This window comes from Terrapene carolina, unplaced genomic scaffold (assembly GCF_002925995.2).
Source record: "Terrapene carolina triunguis isolate 2854851 unplaced genomic scaffold, T_m_triunguis-2.0 Scaffold714, whole genome shotgun sequence".
Lineage (NCBI taxonomy): Eukaryota > Metazoa > Chordata > Testudines > Emydidae > Terrapene > Terrapene triunguis.
Genome location: NW_020665065.1, coordinates 3,772,412 through 3,791,303, shown reverse-complemented (window position 1 = coordinate 3,791,303; position 18,892 = coordinate 3,772,412). Strand labels below are relative to the sequence as shown.

The window sequence follows — 18,892 nt, the reverse complement described above, 5'->3', positions numbered from 1 at the left end:
TTGTTCTAAGACTGGCTACTGGAGTTATGGCTCCACTGACCACTGGTGTTCCTCCCCTTGGGTGCAGGCTTGATTGAGTGTAGATGAGATTAGAAAGCACATTGTACTCCCCTCCTGGGCACGTGCTGCGCCAGCTCACACACACTCTGGTTCCAAATGGTTCTGATGCCAAACTCAAAATGTTCTGAAGCTGCATTGTTGCTTTTTGTTGGAAATTTGGTAGCCCCGTTTTCATTACATTTTAATACAAACATGGCCCAAACAATGTTCCCTGAGACCCCACAATGCTCCTCGCTATCCTTCTGCAGCCAAATCACTATTTTCTTGCAATCTCGGGGCATGAAATGACTGAAGTGAAATTAGGGAAAACTTCTCGGGAGTGGGTCAAACGTGCAACAAACGTTCTGCAGGTTCCAACGGCCCGCGGTTAACATGGCCAGCTGCTCCACTCCTGGTGCTTACCCAGCTCACAAGCCAATCCAGTCCATCCTCCTAGGCACGTGCAGTGCCCCGTGACGGGGTCACACGTTCCGCCATTCCGACAGAGGCAGTGCTGGTGACAGTTCACGCCATAGAAACCATATGGACACGCTTGGGGAAAAATTAGGTCAAAGACCAAAGTCAGAAAGCAGCTCTTGACACTGGGTTTAAAATGCAGAGATCAGGCCTGTTGTAATGTAGGGGGTGAGGAGGGGGGTTAGGAGTAGACAGAAATGAAATGGAGCTGCTACCACTAGAAATAAGTAACAAGAACACAATGCAGTAATGCCTGGGGGCTGCCTAGCTGGCCCCCCAGGAAGGTTCTGCATTTTTACTTGCACATAAGGGGTGTCATGCCACAGGGGACTGGGGTGGGGTGGGGAAGGGAGAGAAACAGCAGAGAGGTGAGGGAGTCATGTGCATGGAAAACCTCGGTACTGTAACCTCTCTCTTCTCTTCCATGCTTTCCCCAGCCTCTGCGAGCTTCCCCACAGCTCCCACTTTAGCCATTTGGTCGTGCCTTGACCTCCTGAGCAGGTGGGCAGCAAAACAAGGTTTGGGAACCTCAGCTCTAGTTATTGATCCCCGCTCTGGGAAATGGCACATGGAGCCCAGATCGGTGAGTGCGGGGGAATGTATTAGACTCCTGGGTTCCACTGGGGAAGGTCTCAACAAAACGTGGCACAGCGAGTTGGAAGACTGGAGGTTTATAGCCCATTGGAACAAGGAAGGTGGTTTTGGCTCACCAGCTAAACACAGCTTGGCACAAGGCTGCTATACACTTGGCTTTTCCAAAGGCCAGATGGGGGGCAGGGAGTGCCTTTCATAACACAGTAAACTTGGAAGAAAAGAGCCTTGATGCTGAACTATGCTTGGCCTGTGTTTTCCTGCAAAAGCTTTGTTGCTAGTGAAGATATTTCTCTGCTCCTTCCTGCCCCTGCAGGGAGATCCATAACCCCGTGCTTGCCACTTCACACGCTGCTGCCATAGAAACGAGCTGGGGTGTCACAAATAGAGCCTCACAACGTCGCTGCAGGATCCAGTGGAACGTGCTCCTGTTTCTTGGGATGTCTGTGCCTGGCATAAGGAGGCTGGTGGGATCAGTAACTTGATGACATGAAATTTAAGTAACTCAATTGTCCACCAGATGCCTTTGGAGAGTGTTTAGTCCGGAATACACTGAATTATTTTTAAAGGGAGTTGTATGAATTTAGTGCCACAGGTTGGCAGCCAGTGACTTCTGTCTTGGCTTGCAGAACACCCTGCTCTTCCACGTCTGGGCAATGCTACCAAACTTCTCTATCAAAGAACCATAGGATGGATGCAGTCACCTTGGTGGAAAAACAACTTCTCTGTCGTTTACTGTAGTAGTCAAGTAAAACAGGTTATATCTGCATTATCTAAAGTTCCTTTAGTGCTTGATTCTGCATGCTAAACTTCCAGCTGCCAGAAGCTGGGACTGAATGACAGAGGATGGATTACTCAAAATTGCCCTGTTCTGTTCATTTCCTCTGAAGCATCTGGCACTGGCCACTGTCGGAAGACAGGATACTGGGCTAGATGGACCATTGGGCTGACCCGTATGGCTGTACTTATGTTCTTGTATTATGTTAAGCTGCTGTAGGACCCCAGAAAAAGCACGTAATCACATGCTTAACTGTAAGCACATGTCTAGTCCCATTGACTTGGGAGTAAGTGCTTTGCTGGATTAGGGCCAGAATGCTCAGCGCTTTGCAAGACAGAGCCCTTACTGAGAGTGAGCATGTGCAGCACAAGTGGAGATGATTTGAACCATGATCCAGGCTCATCACCACGCCACCAGAGCACAGCTGCTAGGCCGAATCAAACTACAACTCACAGAGACTTGGAATTTTTTTTTCCAATGGCTGATTTTTTCTGCACGTCAAGGAAGAAGACAGTTTGGAATAGGACGTGACCACACGTTGTATTACCTTGCTGGCAGGTGGCGCCTGTCCATCCAGCCGCACAGAGACACTGTCCACTAACATGGTCACAGATGGCATCATTAAAGCAGCTGCATGCCTGACTGCAATTCTCTCCATACCAGTGATCCTCACAAGCTGCAGGGAAACAGAAGTAGGCACAGCAACTAAGTAACAGGTATTAGTTACATAGACTTTTCCTGCTGATTCAGAAATGCAGCTGTTTGGGAGAAGACAAAGGGGATGAACCAGCAACCTCACCAATGAAAATGTTACAAGAGGGTCAGGTTAACTGCCAGCTATGTCTGCTTAAGAAAAGTAAGAGGGAGAGAGAGAGAGAGAGAGAGAGAGAGTGTGTGTGTGTGTGTGTGTGTAAAAAAAACATGTTTACACTATCATGAGAAAATAACAGTCAGATTGTATATATGGCTGCAGTTCACAAATATGGATGTTATTTTTTCATGATATTTTGAAAGTAATCCATTAGGAAGCCGTTCTCACAGACGCCCCAAACCTCACTACTATCTACAGTTATGGGCGCAGAGGCTGAGCCATTCAAAACTTTTGGAGGTAAACTGCAAAATAGACAAAATTTGCCCCCCCTAATTTCCCTGAGATTGGGAGTCTGTTTCCGATAAATGCTGCACAATTCAGATCCACGTCAAAAGTGTCTCTGAACTTCTTCAGTCTATAAAACGGGGCTAGAAATCTTGCAAGAACAGGCTTTCTCTGAGACTTTTGGGATTTCCTGATTATAGTCATGCTAGATGCAGCACAAGAACTGCCCACCCTGGCACTTCCACATCTGGCCCTAGCTGAAATCTGGCAGTAATAGGCAGATGTAAAAATAAGAAAAGCTAACTCAGCATTTCCGAACCTTCCCATGGGCATGGGTTATAGAAAAGGGTTAAGCTCTGGGGGGCCAGGGAGAGGGGGGCTTATTTTTCCGAAGTCAATTCTCCCTCCCTGGCTGGCACAGCTGTTCTCAGCATCCAATAAAGAGCACAACTGAAATGGAGAGAGGAGATGAAAAGTGGAAAAGACCTGTGGAAACAGCACGCATCTGTTGAAGGTGAAAGCCATCAATGGCGCAGGAGACATTGGTGTCTGAAACCTGCCTTCAAACTACATCTGAAACCCGCACCTTTCTACTACTACTACAGAGGCAGCAGTGCTCTGAGAATGAAGGATTTCATTATTGCAAGACTTTAGCAGGATCTTTGATTATTTTGGCACAAGCAATTGCATTGACTCTTCAGACCAATGTGAAGGCAACAGCAAAGCTTTGTGTGTCACACAGGAAAGAAGCCTTTCCTCCCCCCTCCCTGATGTTTGTTTCACTAGCACAAGCTCTTAAAGAGCGGCTGGCACCTCATGAAAAGCTTTGAAAAATATTCACTAGAGGGACAATTTCATCCTGGACAAAATCCAGGTGGAGTAATTACCTTTAGCCAATCTAAGCTTCCACAGCAGTTTCAACTGGATATGGGATTCCTATAAGTAGAGCCAGATCCTCAGCGGGTGCAAATCAGAGCAGGTTCACTGACTTCAGTGAAGTTATGCTGATTTACACCAGCTGAGATCTGGCCCATGGGCTGTAATTACTCGGTGTTCTTCTGGATGGAAGGGTAAAACCCACCTTCAAAGCTGATCCATGTACCTGGTACATCCCTTTTCAAGGGCTCCCGGTCTCATGTAGTATCATTCGACAGGAGTGCCACCCAGGGTTTAACTCCTCAATCAGCATCCATCCACTCCTGCTGCTTACTCCCTCCCTGACGTCACACTCCCTTCCGTGTCATGAAAGCAGCAGAGGTGGGAATAAGCAGCAAAAGAGATGCAAACACCAATCTCTTTGGATCACGTGCCAAGACGGAGAAACAAGGATACTGTATGATCGACTGCAAGCCGTCTCTGACCAAATTCACCTTCAAAGGCACCAGTAGCCTGCCAATGGGAATCCTCTATTGGGACAGATTTAATGGTAGAACCTCAGAACCTACTCTGGTTACAGTGAAGGCCAATCCAGCCGGCGGGACAGATGCAGCGCCCTGTCACATGATCACAGCGAGCTCCATTCAGACATGTGCAGGTTTTCTGACACTCCAGGCCATAAAATCCATCGGGACAGGCTGGGAAAACAGAAAAAGCCCAGAAATGTTTGTATAAACATCGGTGTGTGCAGAGGGCTGGAAATCTCCCAAGGAGAGAGGGACACTACACAATAACTCATTCTTCTAATAAAGTGCTTTGCTAGTGGATTTGTAGGAACTTCGCAAAAAAAAATTGTTACACCCTTGCACCATGACAGGATTCAAACTTGGAACTGCAGGGTACTGCAATAGGAGAGCCACAACCCCGGGAAGGCAAGGGCTGGTTATTCGACACACCTGTGTTAATGCCCCAGATTGTCCCATCAAACAAGTTTATTTTTCTATAGTAACAGAACTATACTAACCAATACAGTATCTGAGAACGAAGCGGTGTTGACAGGTTAAAGCAGACGACCAGGAGTCCAGATTTCTGGGTTCTGTTCCCCACTCTAGCTCACTAACTGCGGGTGAGCCATGCAAAGACTATTTACCACTTGTCTTGTTGCGAGGATCTGGTGCTAGCTCTTTGCACAGGGGTGAATTTCACCCTCAGATCTCGGAGAAGTCATTTATCCTCTCTGTGCCTCCATTTCCCTATTGACATACGACGCATACCGTGGGCTTGTCTACACAAGCACTTAGTCCACAGCAAGCGGGGATGTGGATCTACCACGCCCTCGCCTGCTGTGCACTAGTGATCTGTGTGGACTCTGCTGAAGGGCAAGAACAGTTCGCTAGCGTACTTTATCTACCCCACTTTGCAATGGTGTAGATCAAAGCGCAGGAAGGAACTGTTAGTGTGCATCAGCAGGGTCCACATGGGAATAATGTATGGCAGGCTAGCACAGGGCAGATTCACACTGCATGTGTTGCAAACTAAGTGTTTGTGTAGACAAGCCCTAATACTTGCAGTGGGTGAGGCTTCATTCATTCATGTTTATAACCTGATTGGAGATCCTTGGTTGGCAGCTGTTAACAATACTGTAAAACTCTATATTGACATATTACAAACTGGGCTGGAAGACTGGCGGAATATTTGTTCCTGCATATTCAGTGCTGTGGTTTATCCCACCTGTGTAGTGAGAACTCACTTCATGGTTCATTGGTGAGATACATTTCCTGTCCCATAAAAACTGTACATATCCTCCTTCAACCTTTCTCCTGTGCATTCACGGCTCCAATCGTGTGAGAACATAGCCAAGCGCTCGTCTCAGGGCCTAATGGTCTCTTCCCTTTGGCTTTGAAATGGGCTCCCCTTGTGCCTTCCAAGGCGGTGTGGCTGCTGGCAGACTCAGTGCCCAAAAAAGCACTCACCTCCTTCCCGTCCCGCACCCCTGGCCTAAATCTGTCGTCAAAGCGGCTGCCAGCTCTTGGTGTTCCCCTTCGTAGTGCGAGTGGGCTGTCCTCTAGCCATCGCTAAGGGGGGGTCTGTTGCAGTATCCACCGTAAAACCATGGGGCTTAAAGCTGTACAGCAAAAGCCTGCTCTGAACTGAAATGGCCTTTTCAAGGTCTCACTCAGCTCGGGAGGGAGTTTTTTACTTATTTGGTTTTCATCGTCTAAAACACACGTTATTGTGCTTGTTGCAGATGGCTGTTTGCGAGGCGTGAAACCAGGGGCATTCTGGAAAAGCAAAACTGGCCCAGGTTTCTGACTAAGAGGAAAAGTGGTGCGTGGGGATTATCTGCGCCCTCGGTGATCTCCCTGATTAAGGCTCAGGCCCTTGGGAACAGACAAACATGCTGGTGTCAGTCTGAATCTTTGGCAAATCTCAGAGGACTGTTCCAAACTGCAGATGCTTTTGGTTAGTGAATTGTTTTACAAATACATCGATGGACATTAAGGCTGTGGGGTTTAGCCTCCATAATTAGAAGCTTTGGACCAGTAATGGGCTATCAGTATTGAGGTAGCTTAAAGGCCCTTACCAAGGATGGGGATCTCATTGTACAAGCACATCATGACAAAGATCGTCCCTGCCTCAAGGCACTTACAGCTGAAGATGGGACTCTCCAAACGTTCATCAGCTCGATTTGGATAAATACCCCAAAGCTTGGGAGCTTTGCCAAAGTACCCAACCCGTGTGGAGTGGGATACCTTGCTGTGAGATTGCTGGTGTTTCTTGCATCTGACCAGGTTGGAGATAAGGTGAGAGCAGCCTTTTGTTGGCTCTTTCAATCTCAGTGGGAACCAGGAAGTGCAGAGCTACCCTTTTCAAATGCACGCACCATGCAAAATCAGATAGCCTTCATGCTGCCAGAACATACCCACATGCATGTGCCAACAGGGAGGCTCCTTGTTTACATGCACCATCATTCACTTGTTTGTATGAACCTGCTATCTCCAGAATTAAACTTCGGGGCCAGCTTGGGACTGTGCAATATTCCCCACAGTCCTGCTGGGTGCTTCTTGCCAGTAGGAGGTCCTGTGACATGGAGACTCCATTAGACACGACTGGTTCCTTAGCTCTCCTAAAGGAGCAAAACCAGGGTACTCACCACGCTCACAGAACGTCCCGCTCCAGCCAGGGCTGCAAGTGCACGCCCCACTGACATGGTCACAGACGGCTCCATTGTCGCACTGACACCGGTGTCGGCAGCTTAGCCCAAACCATCCTTCTGGACACTCTAGCAAATACAAGGCAACCAACGTTGACCAGAGCGTCCTTCCAATCAGAGTCACTTTAAGGGGCTACGTGGGGCCGCTGGTTCACACCCTGCCGAGTGAGGGCAGCAGTGAATGAAAGTAGCGCTATCTGACGGCTGGTTGTTTGGAGTGGACTGGTGGTCTCTTAGGGAACAGATCCATGTCACCAAAATACCACTCACAACTGGCACTCATTGGTAATACAGTAGAACCTCAGTGTTACGAACACCTTGGGAATGGAGGTTGTTCATAACTCTGAATAAAATGTTATGGTTGTTCTTTCAAAAGTTCACAACTGAACATTGACTTAATACAGCTTTGAAACTTTACTGTGCAGAAGAAAAATGCTGCTTTAACCATCTTAATTTAAATGAAACAAGCACAGACGCAGTTTCCTTACCTTGTCAAATCTTTTTTTTTTTTTAAACTTTCTCCCTCTTTTTTTTTTTTTTTAGCAGTTTACATTTAACAGAGGACTGTACAGTACTTGCTTTTTTCTTTTTGTCTCTGCTGCCTGATCACGTACTTCTGGTTCCAAGTGAGGGATGTGGTTAACCGGTCAGTTCGTAACTCTGGTGTTCTACTGTATCAGCAAAGAGACCGGGCATGGGAAAAGAACCAGCCCCACCCCCAACAGATGTGCCATTATGGGGGAAGCTGGCCCTGCTGCTACCTGCGCTTTAACCATTGTGGGTAAGCAGAGGTCTTCACTCAGCAGGGCTGCCAGGCCAGCACCTTTTCCTACCATAAAAGCTAACAGAGTTCAGCTTGGCTAGACCAAAGGTGAGACCAGCCTGCTGACAACACTCACTCTGATCACAATGGAGTCCCGTGGAGCCAGCTTCACAAATGCACTGTCCTGTCCTCATATTGCAGCTGCCGTCACTGTTGCTGCAGTTGCAAGTGTTAGCACAATCGGGGCCCCAGTGGCCAGCGTCACAGGCTGAAACAGAGGAGAGACCTCGCCCTGAGTGGCAGTGCCCTTTGCTCAGCTGGGCAAAGACACAGGGGAGAGGGGGCTTTTCTTCTCTCCGCTGCCTGTGCGTGGCTTCCATCAATGGGCACGGCTCATGTGGACAGAGAGAAAGAGGAACGCAGCCAGCACTCCTCAGGCCAGGTCAATGGAAAGAAACTAGGTGATAAGAACAACGAGGAGTCCAGTGCCACCTTAAAGGCTAACAGGTTTATTTGGCCATCAGCTTTCGTGGGTAAAAAACTCACTTCTTCAGATGCAACTCCTCGTTGTTTTTGTGGATACAGACTAACACGGCTACCCCTCTGATAGTAGGTGATAAGGTAACACAGGGTACCACTGCATTTTGTACAGACTGAATCCCCACAAAGAACACGGAAGGGGTGGGGGAAGGCAGGTAGGCAGAGGCTGTGAGAGACAGAACGGGGAGACAGATGAAAGCGAACATACACCGAGGAGAGGTACCCTCTACACCATGTCCACGCCACACAAAGGGTACCGTACCTCTCCTGCAGTTATCCCCAGTCCAGCCAGGAGCACAGCTACATTTCCCTGTCACCGGGTGACAGTGCCCATCATTCCCACAGCTACATCTCATCTGGCAGCCTGGCCCAAACCAGCCAGCTGGACACACTGCAAGGGAAGAGAGATATTAAGAGCAAACTGCTGCTATAGCAACGGTGCGGTAGTTACATTTTTGATAGGCAGCGTGTGGTGTTACACACCCCGATTTCCAGCGTGGCTCTAGAGCAGGGCCATCAGCCACATGCTTTAAAAACCCTGCTTGTCTGAGCTCAGATGCTCCCGCCTGGGCTGGCCAGGTCCAGGAACCCACACTGAGGGGCTGCATTCCTTCTGGCATTACTGCTTCCTTCCGTACGTCGGACAAGGAGGAGGATTAAGCCACTTGCCTGCGAGCAGCTAGACTTTAGCTCCATACCACTGCCAGATCCCGGAGGGACTGTCTGAGCAGAGCACTGGGACCCAGGAACTGACTCGCTGTGTGACTCTGGGCCAGCTGCACCACCTCTTGGTGCCTTGCTTTCCCAGGCCTAGGCTACGTTTAAAATGTAGGTCAACAGAGTGACGGCGGTCAGCCACAGGTGCTGGAACTAAAGGTGCGGATGGGGAGGGCGTTGCTGCACCCCCTGGCTTGAAGTGGTTTCCATCATATACGGGGTTTCCACTTTGGTTCAATGGCTCTCAGCCCCCGCTTGTAAAAATGGTCCCAGCGCCCCTGCAGTTAGGGGGTGTGAGAAATGCACAGCCCTGGCCGGCGTAGCTATGCCGACCTCACCCCCAGCTCTGTCGACGGAAGCTACCGTCACCTGGGGAGGCGGTGTTCCTACACCAACAGAAAAAACCCTTCTGGCGCTGTAGGCTGCACCTCCACTATGGGGTTACGGCACCACAGCAACGCTGGTATAGTCCCCCTAGCGTAGACATATTCCCTATAAAAGGGACCCGTGGTAGCTCCTAGGAGTTGCGAGGATACCAGCTAATGCATGGCACTCCAGGATGTACAATGCTAAGCGCCGTTTCTTGTTTAGCCCAGTGGTGACAGATAACCATAGGCTCAGATCACTAAGTAGGATACTCCAGGCCTCGCCTGTAGGAATCCTAGTTATCACCACCCACGCGCATTCACCGAGACAGAACAAATCCAGCCTTCAATGGCCCCACTTACCATCCTGGCAGCGGCCGCCAACGTATCCAGGTGGACACAGGCAGGCACCCGTGGCCGGGTCACAGCTGGCGTCGTTCTCACACTCCAGGCAGATCTCCTGGCAGCCCACTCCCCAGCGGCCAGCGGGGCAAGCTGAAGGACAGACAGAGACGGATGCCAGAGGAATTTCCACTCATTATTCCAAAGGGCAGTTAGTGCTGGGGAAAGGTGCCAGCTCCACAGCTCCCTTTATCCACAGAGCCGGTGTGCTAAGGGCAGGGAGAGGGCAGGCTTCTGTGCAGCCAGTGGACACAACCCCGCCTTGGAGAGGCCACCCCTTGGTGGGCCCCATTCTGCTGAGAATACTAATAAAGTGGCAATTAGTACCAATGGCAATGCGGACACCGGTCCACTAGAAAGTGGCTGAAGACCACCATGCTGCCCACTCTACACCTTCCTCCCCCTTCTGTTACTGCTGCTCCCACATCAGGGCCTGGGGACAGGAAAAGCAAATGCCACGAACAAAAGATGCCGTAAAAAGCACTAATGAGTTTTCAAATCTGTTTTCTCCTCCCCCCGCCCCCACCAGCCCACATTCCCGGACAGAACCCCACCCTCATGCAAATGCTTTCAGAGAAAGTATTCATCCTGTTTACTTTCTCCAGGGAGTTTTATTGTTATTTACTTTGAATTAAGCTTTTTCCCCTTACTTTCTGGGTCCCCGGGCCCTACTCCAGGGAAGAGAGGGAAGCTAATGACATTAGAAAGGCAGCACTGAAGTCACATAGTTAAACTTAACAAGCCTTTTCTTCCCCCACCAGGCAATCTTTCCAGGAGTCTGAACAACGTGAATGTAACGCTGAATGAGCTGGGAAATCTGTTTCTTCGATTCAAGAGCATTCTTTCAAATATTACAGCCTTGGGGTGCCTGCAAGCCCTGGGCACCTCGCCACAAAGCCATTTAAAAGGAACTAAAGAGACAGGTTTATTTTATGGTTTCTTTATGACTTAAGTGAGGCTTGTGCTCTCGTGATCTGAATTTCCTCTCTCTCAGTGTGCGGAGCTGCGGGACGGACTACACGCATCCCAGCTGCTGGGGCCAGTTATCTTTATGACAACGCAACAGAGTCTCTACGAATGCCATCATTCTGCACCACTCCTGTCTGTCTGCAATGCTGTTCCCTTACCAGCCAAAAAGTTCTCTCTGTCGCACCGTTTCATACCGGGAGTGAAATGAGGTACATTGTCTCTACAAACTCAGCAATGCTGCCTCCTCCACAGCAAATGCTATTCATTCCTGAGCCGGTTTTCTGAATCCACTTTGCTTGTTACATGTATTAGCCGGTTCTGTTTGTTTTCTTTACCTGTTTTGCTTGTTTTTCTTCTGATATTCTAGATGAAAAATGACATTTTGTGTGCACAAGCCCTAACCCACCAGCTCTTCACCAAAGCCACATTGCTGGGAGTTTCAAAGAGGGCTGCTTCAGAAAGAACAATTCATCCAGTGCCTGGGGATTTATAGTGATGCAAAATTCCAGCCAGAGTTACTAAGGTCGAATAGGCTGAACTACGTTTTCTCTAGCACCTTGGAGTCTCTAGGTATCGTAAAGCATCTTCTGAGTAAGGAGCTGAACACTCACAATGCACTGACTGTGCATGCAGGCCGCTGGTGCAGCTGAAGCACAGCATCAAATGTGTGATGGACACACAGCAAAGCAGGCCAGCCGCTTACGGACACTAAAAAAGGGCCTGATCCTGCATGCCTTCTGCATGACGCTGCTTTCCATCCGTTCTCACAGGGTTCAATGGGAACAGATGGTGCTCAGCGCTCCCCACAATGGCATCCTAAAATTGTAAGAGCGAACGAACCACTTGCTTTTGCTGTGCATTGAGATAGGTTTGCTTTCTTGCCTGCTTTATGCAAGCACGTAATTCTTCAACCTGTGCTAGCCAAAACGCTTTCCAGTGTGTTTCTTGTTGCTTGATCTTAAAATTAGTGAGTTCTGACCTGCTCAAGCAGGTGGTCTGCATTCAGGCAAGATGGTTTCACATTGCTAGACAGAGATCTTGCTCAGCATTCCTAAGATTTGCATTTAGTTCCAAAAAGGAGCCAGGAAGCTGAGAAGTGCTAAAGCTGAGTCAAGTCTCCTTGTTAAAGCGATACCAAGCCCCTCCAATGGCTGGGGGGAACTATTAAGTGCCGTACCTGTGTGTCTTATATTGCTCAGTCAAGCTATTAGAACGAAGATATTTCAATATGACTAATAGCTTCCAGCTGTCGTAGCTAGCTTTTTTATTTAGGGATCTCTGGTCTTCCAGTCATTAAACGGGCATGGTGAGGATGATAAAAAAATGTATACATCTGTAAAGAAAAATTCCTTAGACCGCAACAATTGGCAATTCCAATTCACGTCTCATTCCTCATGCCATTTATCACTTGCTTACACTTCATTCAGCTTGGACAATGGACCCCAACTAGCTGATTTTATTGTCAGAGTCTTGTACACAAAAATAATGCTGCCATTTTTTTTTTGTTTTTACTTCCACACAATCTATTTGCAGGAGGTTTGTAAAACCTCTTTAAATTTAACAAAAGAAAAGGAAAAACCCAAATGGACAGTTTATGTCCCCCCACCACCATCCCCACCCACATCTCTTGCCTTCTCACCTCGGCCACAGTCAAGTCCTGTTCTACCCGGCAAACAGATGCACGTCCCAGTGAGCCGGTCGCAGGGGGAGCTGCCACAGGAACAGGATTGTAAACAGTTAACTCCAAATGTCCCTTCTGGGCACTCTACGGTTAAAATAATGGAGGAGAAATCACACTTCACTATGACACGTTTTCCAAGAGAAGACTTTCAGCCAATCACAGCTCAGATCCCTCACGTCACCACGAAGGAGATACCTCTTCCCTGACTCTGTGGGTCACATTATGGCTTCTTCCCGGTGCATGTGTCAGAAAGGGAGAGGGAAAATGGCCCCCCTCCAGTGGAAAGGAACATAACTGCACTGTATATTGCTGAGGAGCTGGGGAGGGTGGCGTGAACACAGGACCAGACACTGCCGCCTACGCGCTCCATGCTGTAGAAGGAGTATGTCTTAGTGGGGTGTGCATGTGGCTGCTATTGACCCAAGCCATCATGCCCTCCTCCCCGCTCCAGACCTCACCCTACCCACCATGTCCCCAGGGAGAGGTCCCTGACAAGGAGGCAGCTCAGAAATTTCACAGCACCACACTGTTTTTCTATTTGAAATGAGTGCCTGCCCTTTCACTGTATAGCTCACGTGTTCAGTAACTAGCATTTGAGGCCAAACCGCCCTCCCCTGCTGCCTATGGTTTGTTGCCTGCAAAGTGTCCTTATCATAGGCACACCCAGAGCACGAATATGCTCCATTGTGAAACTGCATTCATCCACAGGCAGGAGCTGCCAGATTTTAGCATCTTTTTTAGTATGTTTCCACCAAGACTGGGCATTGTCTGTAAACCAGCCCGCATTCCTTCCTGGCATGGAACAACTAAGGACCTCATGTCAGTGGTTCCCTTGTACTGAAACGCAACTGACCCATCTTCTGGGATCTTGTTTCTGTAATCCGACCAATCAAATGTCTGTCAAATTTATCTATGGCTAAATCTTAATGTTCAGTGAAGCTAAACAAAAAACAAAACAAAAACACCATAAACTAAGGGAGGGTGGGAAGGGATGTTCACATGGCTAATTTTTCCTGGGTTCCCTTAACAATTAAGGAGGATATTTCTGTTTGGGTCAGGGATCTCATGCCTTAACTATACAATGTGTGGAGAAGTCGCAACCATTCATTTGTCATGTCAGTCTCTTGCCATCAAAATGATTGCGACGGCCTCAATTCAACATGATGATATTGCTGCAGGATACAATAGGAGGGCAAAGGCCGTGCAAGAAGCTCCCATGCCTATACTGAGTCACACATAAAATGGACACATATTGGCACACAGACACCACTGACGTCAGTTAACCCCATGCAAGTGTCATGAGGAATAGCCCTAAGAACCTTCATAACTGCATGCCTCACCCACTTGAGTTACAGGAGTGGCTTTCAACACCTCAGCACATCTGACCTCCCATCCACTAGAGGGCAGCTGTGCACACACTTACATGCCAGAACACTATTTTCAAATGAGTCAAACCTCTACTCTTCCAAATCATTGCATAACCTGATGTCCAAAAAAACACATCAAAGGCTGAGACCAAAGTTCTCAGACATTACGGAGTCCAATTTTTATGAATCAGCACTGTCGACAATGGATAATTTAATGCAAAGCGAGAGAAAGAGAATTATCATGCACAAGAGGAACGCACATTTTCACTTCCTTAGCTCACTGTGCGAGGATGATTTGTGAAAGCCAGATTTTGTTTTTTTGCCGAACGATCTGGTTTAGTAATTAAGTCCCACATAGACCAAGTGCCTCAAAGTTAAAGATCCTTAAATCCTATTGGAATCTCTGAGGAGCACTCCATGCTTGGAATGTTTTGGTTCATATGCCCCAGCGTTTCATACGATTCAGGTAGTGAAACACACTGACATTCACAAAAGATGGTGGGGGAAAAAACCCACACCAGTTCAGAGATTTAAAGCAACACTGCAGAGTTTTCTGATGTTTCTCTTCTTTGCTAATTGGTGGCAGATGCTTGTCTTTGCTCTTTAATAGTTTCCAGATCCAAACAAGAGTCAAGAGCCTATTATTTCTATAAAAATATTTGTGTTATTTCCTGTGACTCTTCCCTGAGGACCTTAGGTCCGTTCTTATTCTTTAAAAAAGCATCTCCTGATTGAAATTTCCAACCTCTGAACTAGCTCAGTGGCTCCAGAGGCAGCACAGTTCTCTGCCATATGGAAGATCTGAGACTACCAGTGACCTTAGGAAGGACCCCTGCTTCCCAGGTGATTGGAAGCTAGGAACTCTGTAGTGAAGCACAAACTTTGCAAAGGTTTCCTGCATGTCCTCTGGCACATTCCTGAAACTCTCGTAGATTTGGCAAGGAAGGCAGCATATCGGAGAAAGAGGGAAAGAACTGCAGGAGAATAATCCCTGATTGGCATGGGAAGAATCACTAAGAAAAATCAGTTGCATTACCATTTGGTCAGTCCTATGGGCATAACATTGGCCATGATGGGAGACACAAGCATGAATCTAACTTTCAGACAGTGTTGGACAATCCTCACAGGCCTCAGCAGTTCAGCACAGATGTGAAACCCAAAGATCAGACTTTTACCACAAAAGGGTGCCAGCTGCAAAGTTTGGATGTGATTTGAGGTGTGCTCATCTCCAGGGTTTATCCCAAGTTTCTGGTCTAGAAATCTGACAAGAAGGGGCTTAAGATTTTGAGCACCTCCTGCCTACAGTCAGAACTAAATTAACCCCACACAAACAACTTTCTCACTGTATTTTGGCACAGCCAATTAGACACCTGGATAGTACCAGGAAGCACATGACAATGAAAAAAATTTTGGAGGAAAAAAAAGGAGAGAAGAACTCTTACGAACCTCAAAAAAAAAAACTAAAAAAAAAATCAGGCAAAAGAGTGCGGGGGTTCGGGGTATTTCTTATTTCCCCGTCTCCTTTTTGCAGCACTGTATTATTCAAACACAAAATTAAGCCACAGATCTTGTTGCTAAGAGTGTTTTCATGTCAGCAGAGAGCATGGGTTGCAGGCACAGAGCCAAAGCTGATCGAGATCGATTATTTGCTGTCATTTGCCCCAGGGATGTAGAACAGATATAAAAGCAAACCCTTTGACTTGCTCTACTGGAATATTTTGGTGAAAATCTATAGCTTTCGCCTTCACCAGTAAGATGAATGGGCTACTTTTTCTGTGCTGTTATTCAGCATAAGCACATGCTACTAAATTACACTAACATTTGTATCTGCTGAATGGGGTGTGGATGAAGTGCCTGGGTGTGAGATCCAAGCCAAACCTAAAACCCATCGGTGGTTACAGTCAGAATTTGGACGCTGAGCAGCAGCAAGTGTTTTTATGCTGTGGGTTTTTTCCTTTCTCTGTCTGAAGATGACAGCACTTGGCTATTTCCTACCAGATCCAAGCAGTTGGCACTAAGGTTAGAGGAGACAAAATGGGGCCCAGATGGGGCCACTCCTCCCCTCAGCATCCCCATGGACCAAGAACTGAGGAGTGAACATGTCACATGCTGCTATCACACAGGTCACTGTGTTGGTGTGTTATAGCCCTTCCCCCACCCCGTGTCTGTCTTGTCTCCTCTGACTGAAGCGCTTCAGGGCAGGGACTGTCTGAACAGCACACTGGGGCCCCTCCCTGGGCTGGCCCATAGGCCCCAATGTCAGAAACACGTAATAACAATAATTAATGCGCCACAGAACAACACAGCCACACAAAAGGGGATGATGCTTTTTGATCCGTGGGCCAAATTGGAGGCTGGACCAAAGTGCTATTTTCCAAGTTCTGTTGCAGTCATGTTTCCTGGTTAATCATCCCCTCAAACCTCACCCCAACAGTTCTTTTACTGCCTTTTCACATTAACCTATGCGAGTTTCACTGCAAGAAAATCGAACATGCACATCTGCCATGAACTAACAAAGCCAGGGAGCTCTTAGAGTCTGAGCACTGCACCACAGTTACCTGGGAGGTTCAGCCACGTATCCCAGTTGCCAGGCTGGCCCTCTTCTCTGAAGAGCAGAAAGCTGATAACAGGATCATATGGGGGCAGCAGGTTAAATTTTAAGACCACTGAAATATAAGATTTTCTTTCCCTCTTGCAGATCAAAAAAAAGCTTTAATGTGGAATAAAACGCAGAAAGGAGACTCTGACTCCATTCTGCCAGGGATGGAATGCCTGAAAATGAACAGATGTCAAAGGAATAAGAAGAAAACGCCGCTAAATATCATCTTCATCTACAAAAGCCGAGGCGGCCAAACGGCAGGATAAAGTGAGGCCTTTTCCTCCTGCTCTGATTAAGAATCATTATTAAAAAATGTCTCCCTCCACACTTTAAAAAACTGCACTCCTTGGATACAGCCCCCTGGCTGTTCTTATCATCTAAAGCCATTTCAGTTTCAGCTCATTTGATCTGCTGTAGTGGGGTGGGAAGGCTGGAGGGTTGTAAAAGTAGTTCTTGCTGTCCCTTCTTCTGGCTTCGCTACTATAGGGAGAGGAAGCTTAAATTGACCACTACAGATGTTCAGACTCAGCATAGGCAGCAGCTGGCACAGGGCACTGCAGGCACCCTGGAAAGATATTTGGCCTAACAAAGAGAAGTGTGCAAGAAGGTGGTATGTGTGCACTGGAAGTTGGGACATAGAAGAATTTTGTCCCAATTCATTTCTGAAATTCATAAGCCCTTCAGTGAACTTGAGAGGAGACAAATCAGGGCTCATCCTTGGAGAACTAACAGACAAACTGTTGCCACGGTACCACGGCCAGTCACCGAACAGCCATACGGAGGGCAACATTTTCAAAGGGACTAGTGACTGCGGATGCCCAACTTGAAATATCTGAAAGAAGCCAAATCAGGTCCCTTTACAGTGTCCCACATTGGGAATCCAAAACCAGAGGTACCCAACGACACCAGTAGGGGCTTTTGAGAATTTAGGCCAGAAGCCACACAGGAACAGCTTCATTTCAAAGAAGTGCCTGCCTAGAAATAAACCATTCACACCAACCCTCGTACGGAGTCTGTGTCCTTTATTTGTCTAATAAGTATTTTGCAATGGAATATGCCACCCTCAATGTAAAGTGCTGTAAATGCCTCTGTCAATGTATCGATGTATTAAAACTGGTGTTTTAAATAATTTGGCACTTATTTGGAAGCCAGTTATATTGTACTTCCAATGAGACTTAGGCTTCCAAGTCACGTAGGCGCTTTCGAAAAATCTACCCTGTGTCTACAGCCTGCTTAGAAATTATTACGTGTGTCATTAACGCCTCTGTAACCTTTAGAACAATAGAATAGAGACGTACATATATTGACCCCTAGCACTGCAGTCATGCTATAGCAAGAGGAATCAGCCTTGCAAAGCGTAAAATATCTGGACTCCACCTGCCCAGTTATTATTTCTCTCCGTTTTTAGAGCACGTTGGTTGCTGCAGTACCTGGGAAATTTCCTCCTTAGCCCCCTATGGTTTTGAAACACTATAACAAGCTGAATGGCGGCGTTCAGCCACCATCAGAGGAACCTGCCAGTGAAGCTCACTGAGCTTCTGAAAAGTGGAATATGACACATGCACAATCTGTGCTGGCGCAACACGGGCCCTTCTGCAGCCCAGTTCCACATGCGGTTTTTACCTTGGTCGCAGTTCTCCCCATGGTAACCTTCGGGACACTCTTTCTGACACTCTCCGCTCACGTGGTCACAGGAAACTCCCAGGGGGCAACTACATTTGTTCTTGCAGCCACCACCGTAATAGCCAGAGTCACACTCTGTTAATGACAGTCATTGAAAAGAAAGAGCATTCGGCATTAGCAGACAGACCTGGGAAGAACACACAGCCCAAACTGAGTATCAGGGATTCGAGGTCTCTGCAGTGGAGCTTTAACAGACCCCTCACTGATCTAACATATCACACCTAGCTGGACTGCGGACACAAGTTCAGGGAGTTTCCACTGGCATCCAACGTGTGTGGAACTAGACACCCTAACTTAGCTGACCAAGGTTGAAAATTGGGCTTGCTCATGTTCTAATTAACAGGATGTCCTTGGGGAGAGTCTTAGTGGTTCTTTGTTTTCCCAATAAAATTAATGAGCGGGGGGGGAGGAAAGCCTAGGGAAATACTCCCCTAAACAGCCCGTGTCACCTAACCACTCACTTGTCTGACACCTTTTGCCATGATAACCAGGTTTGCATCTGCAGGAGCCGTCCTTCTTGTCACACTCCTGGGTATTCTGCTGCACACACAGGCATTCTTCGGAGCACCCGGGCCCATAGGCCCACTTCGGGCAGGCTAGATGTGGTGGGAAAGCATCATTAAGTGCTTTGGGAAACCAAACAGCAGAGGACAACCAATAGCATCGTTATCACCCTCCAAAGACCCTGCCCAAAGGGAACTCTTAGAAAGATCGGTCTGATGTAACAGTGTTAGA

At 47.7% G+C, this 18,892-nt stretch overlaps 1 protein-coding gene across 3 annotated transcripts in view; it reads right to left on the bottom strand.

Annotated features, from left to right (window-relative positions):
* The window catches only part of MEGF6 (multiple EGF like domains 6), a 238,803-nt gene that overhangs the window by 17,028 nt on the left and 202,883 nt on the right, over window positions 1–18,892 (bottom strand). For all 3 annotated transcript variants that reach the window (XM_026659934.2, XM_026659935.2, XM_026659937.2), the window contains 10 exons: window positions 18,619–18,753; window positions 18,098–18,232; window positions 12,467–12,592; window positions 9,820–9,951; window positions 8,637–8,765; window positions 7,971–8,102; window positions 7,012–7,140; window positions 4,427–4,555; window positions 2,433–2,561; window positions 463–591 (listed from right to left, as the gene is read on the bottom strand). In XM_026659934.2, the coding sequence (XP_026515719.1) occupies window positions 463–591; window positions 2,433–2,561; window positions 4,427–4,555; window positions 7,012–7,140; window positions 7,971–8,102; window positions 8,637–8,765; window positions 9,820–9,951; window positions 12,467–12,592; window positions 18,098–18,232; window positions 18,619–18,753 (1,305 nt within the window). The remainder of the gene's footprint in view (window positions 1–462; window positions 592–2,432; window positions 2,562–4,426; window positions 4,556–7,011; window positions 7,141–7,970; window positions 8,103–8,636; window positions 8,766–9,819; window positions 9,952–12,466; window positions 12,593–18,097; window positions 18,233–18,618; window positions 18,754–18,892) is intronic.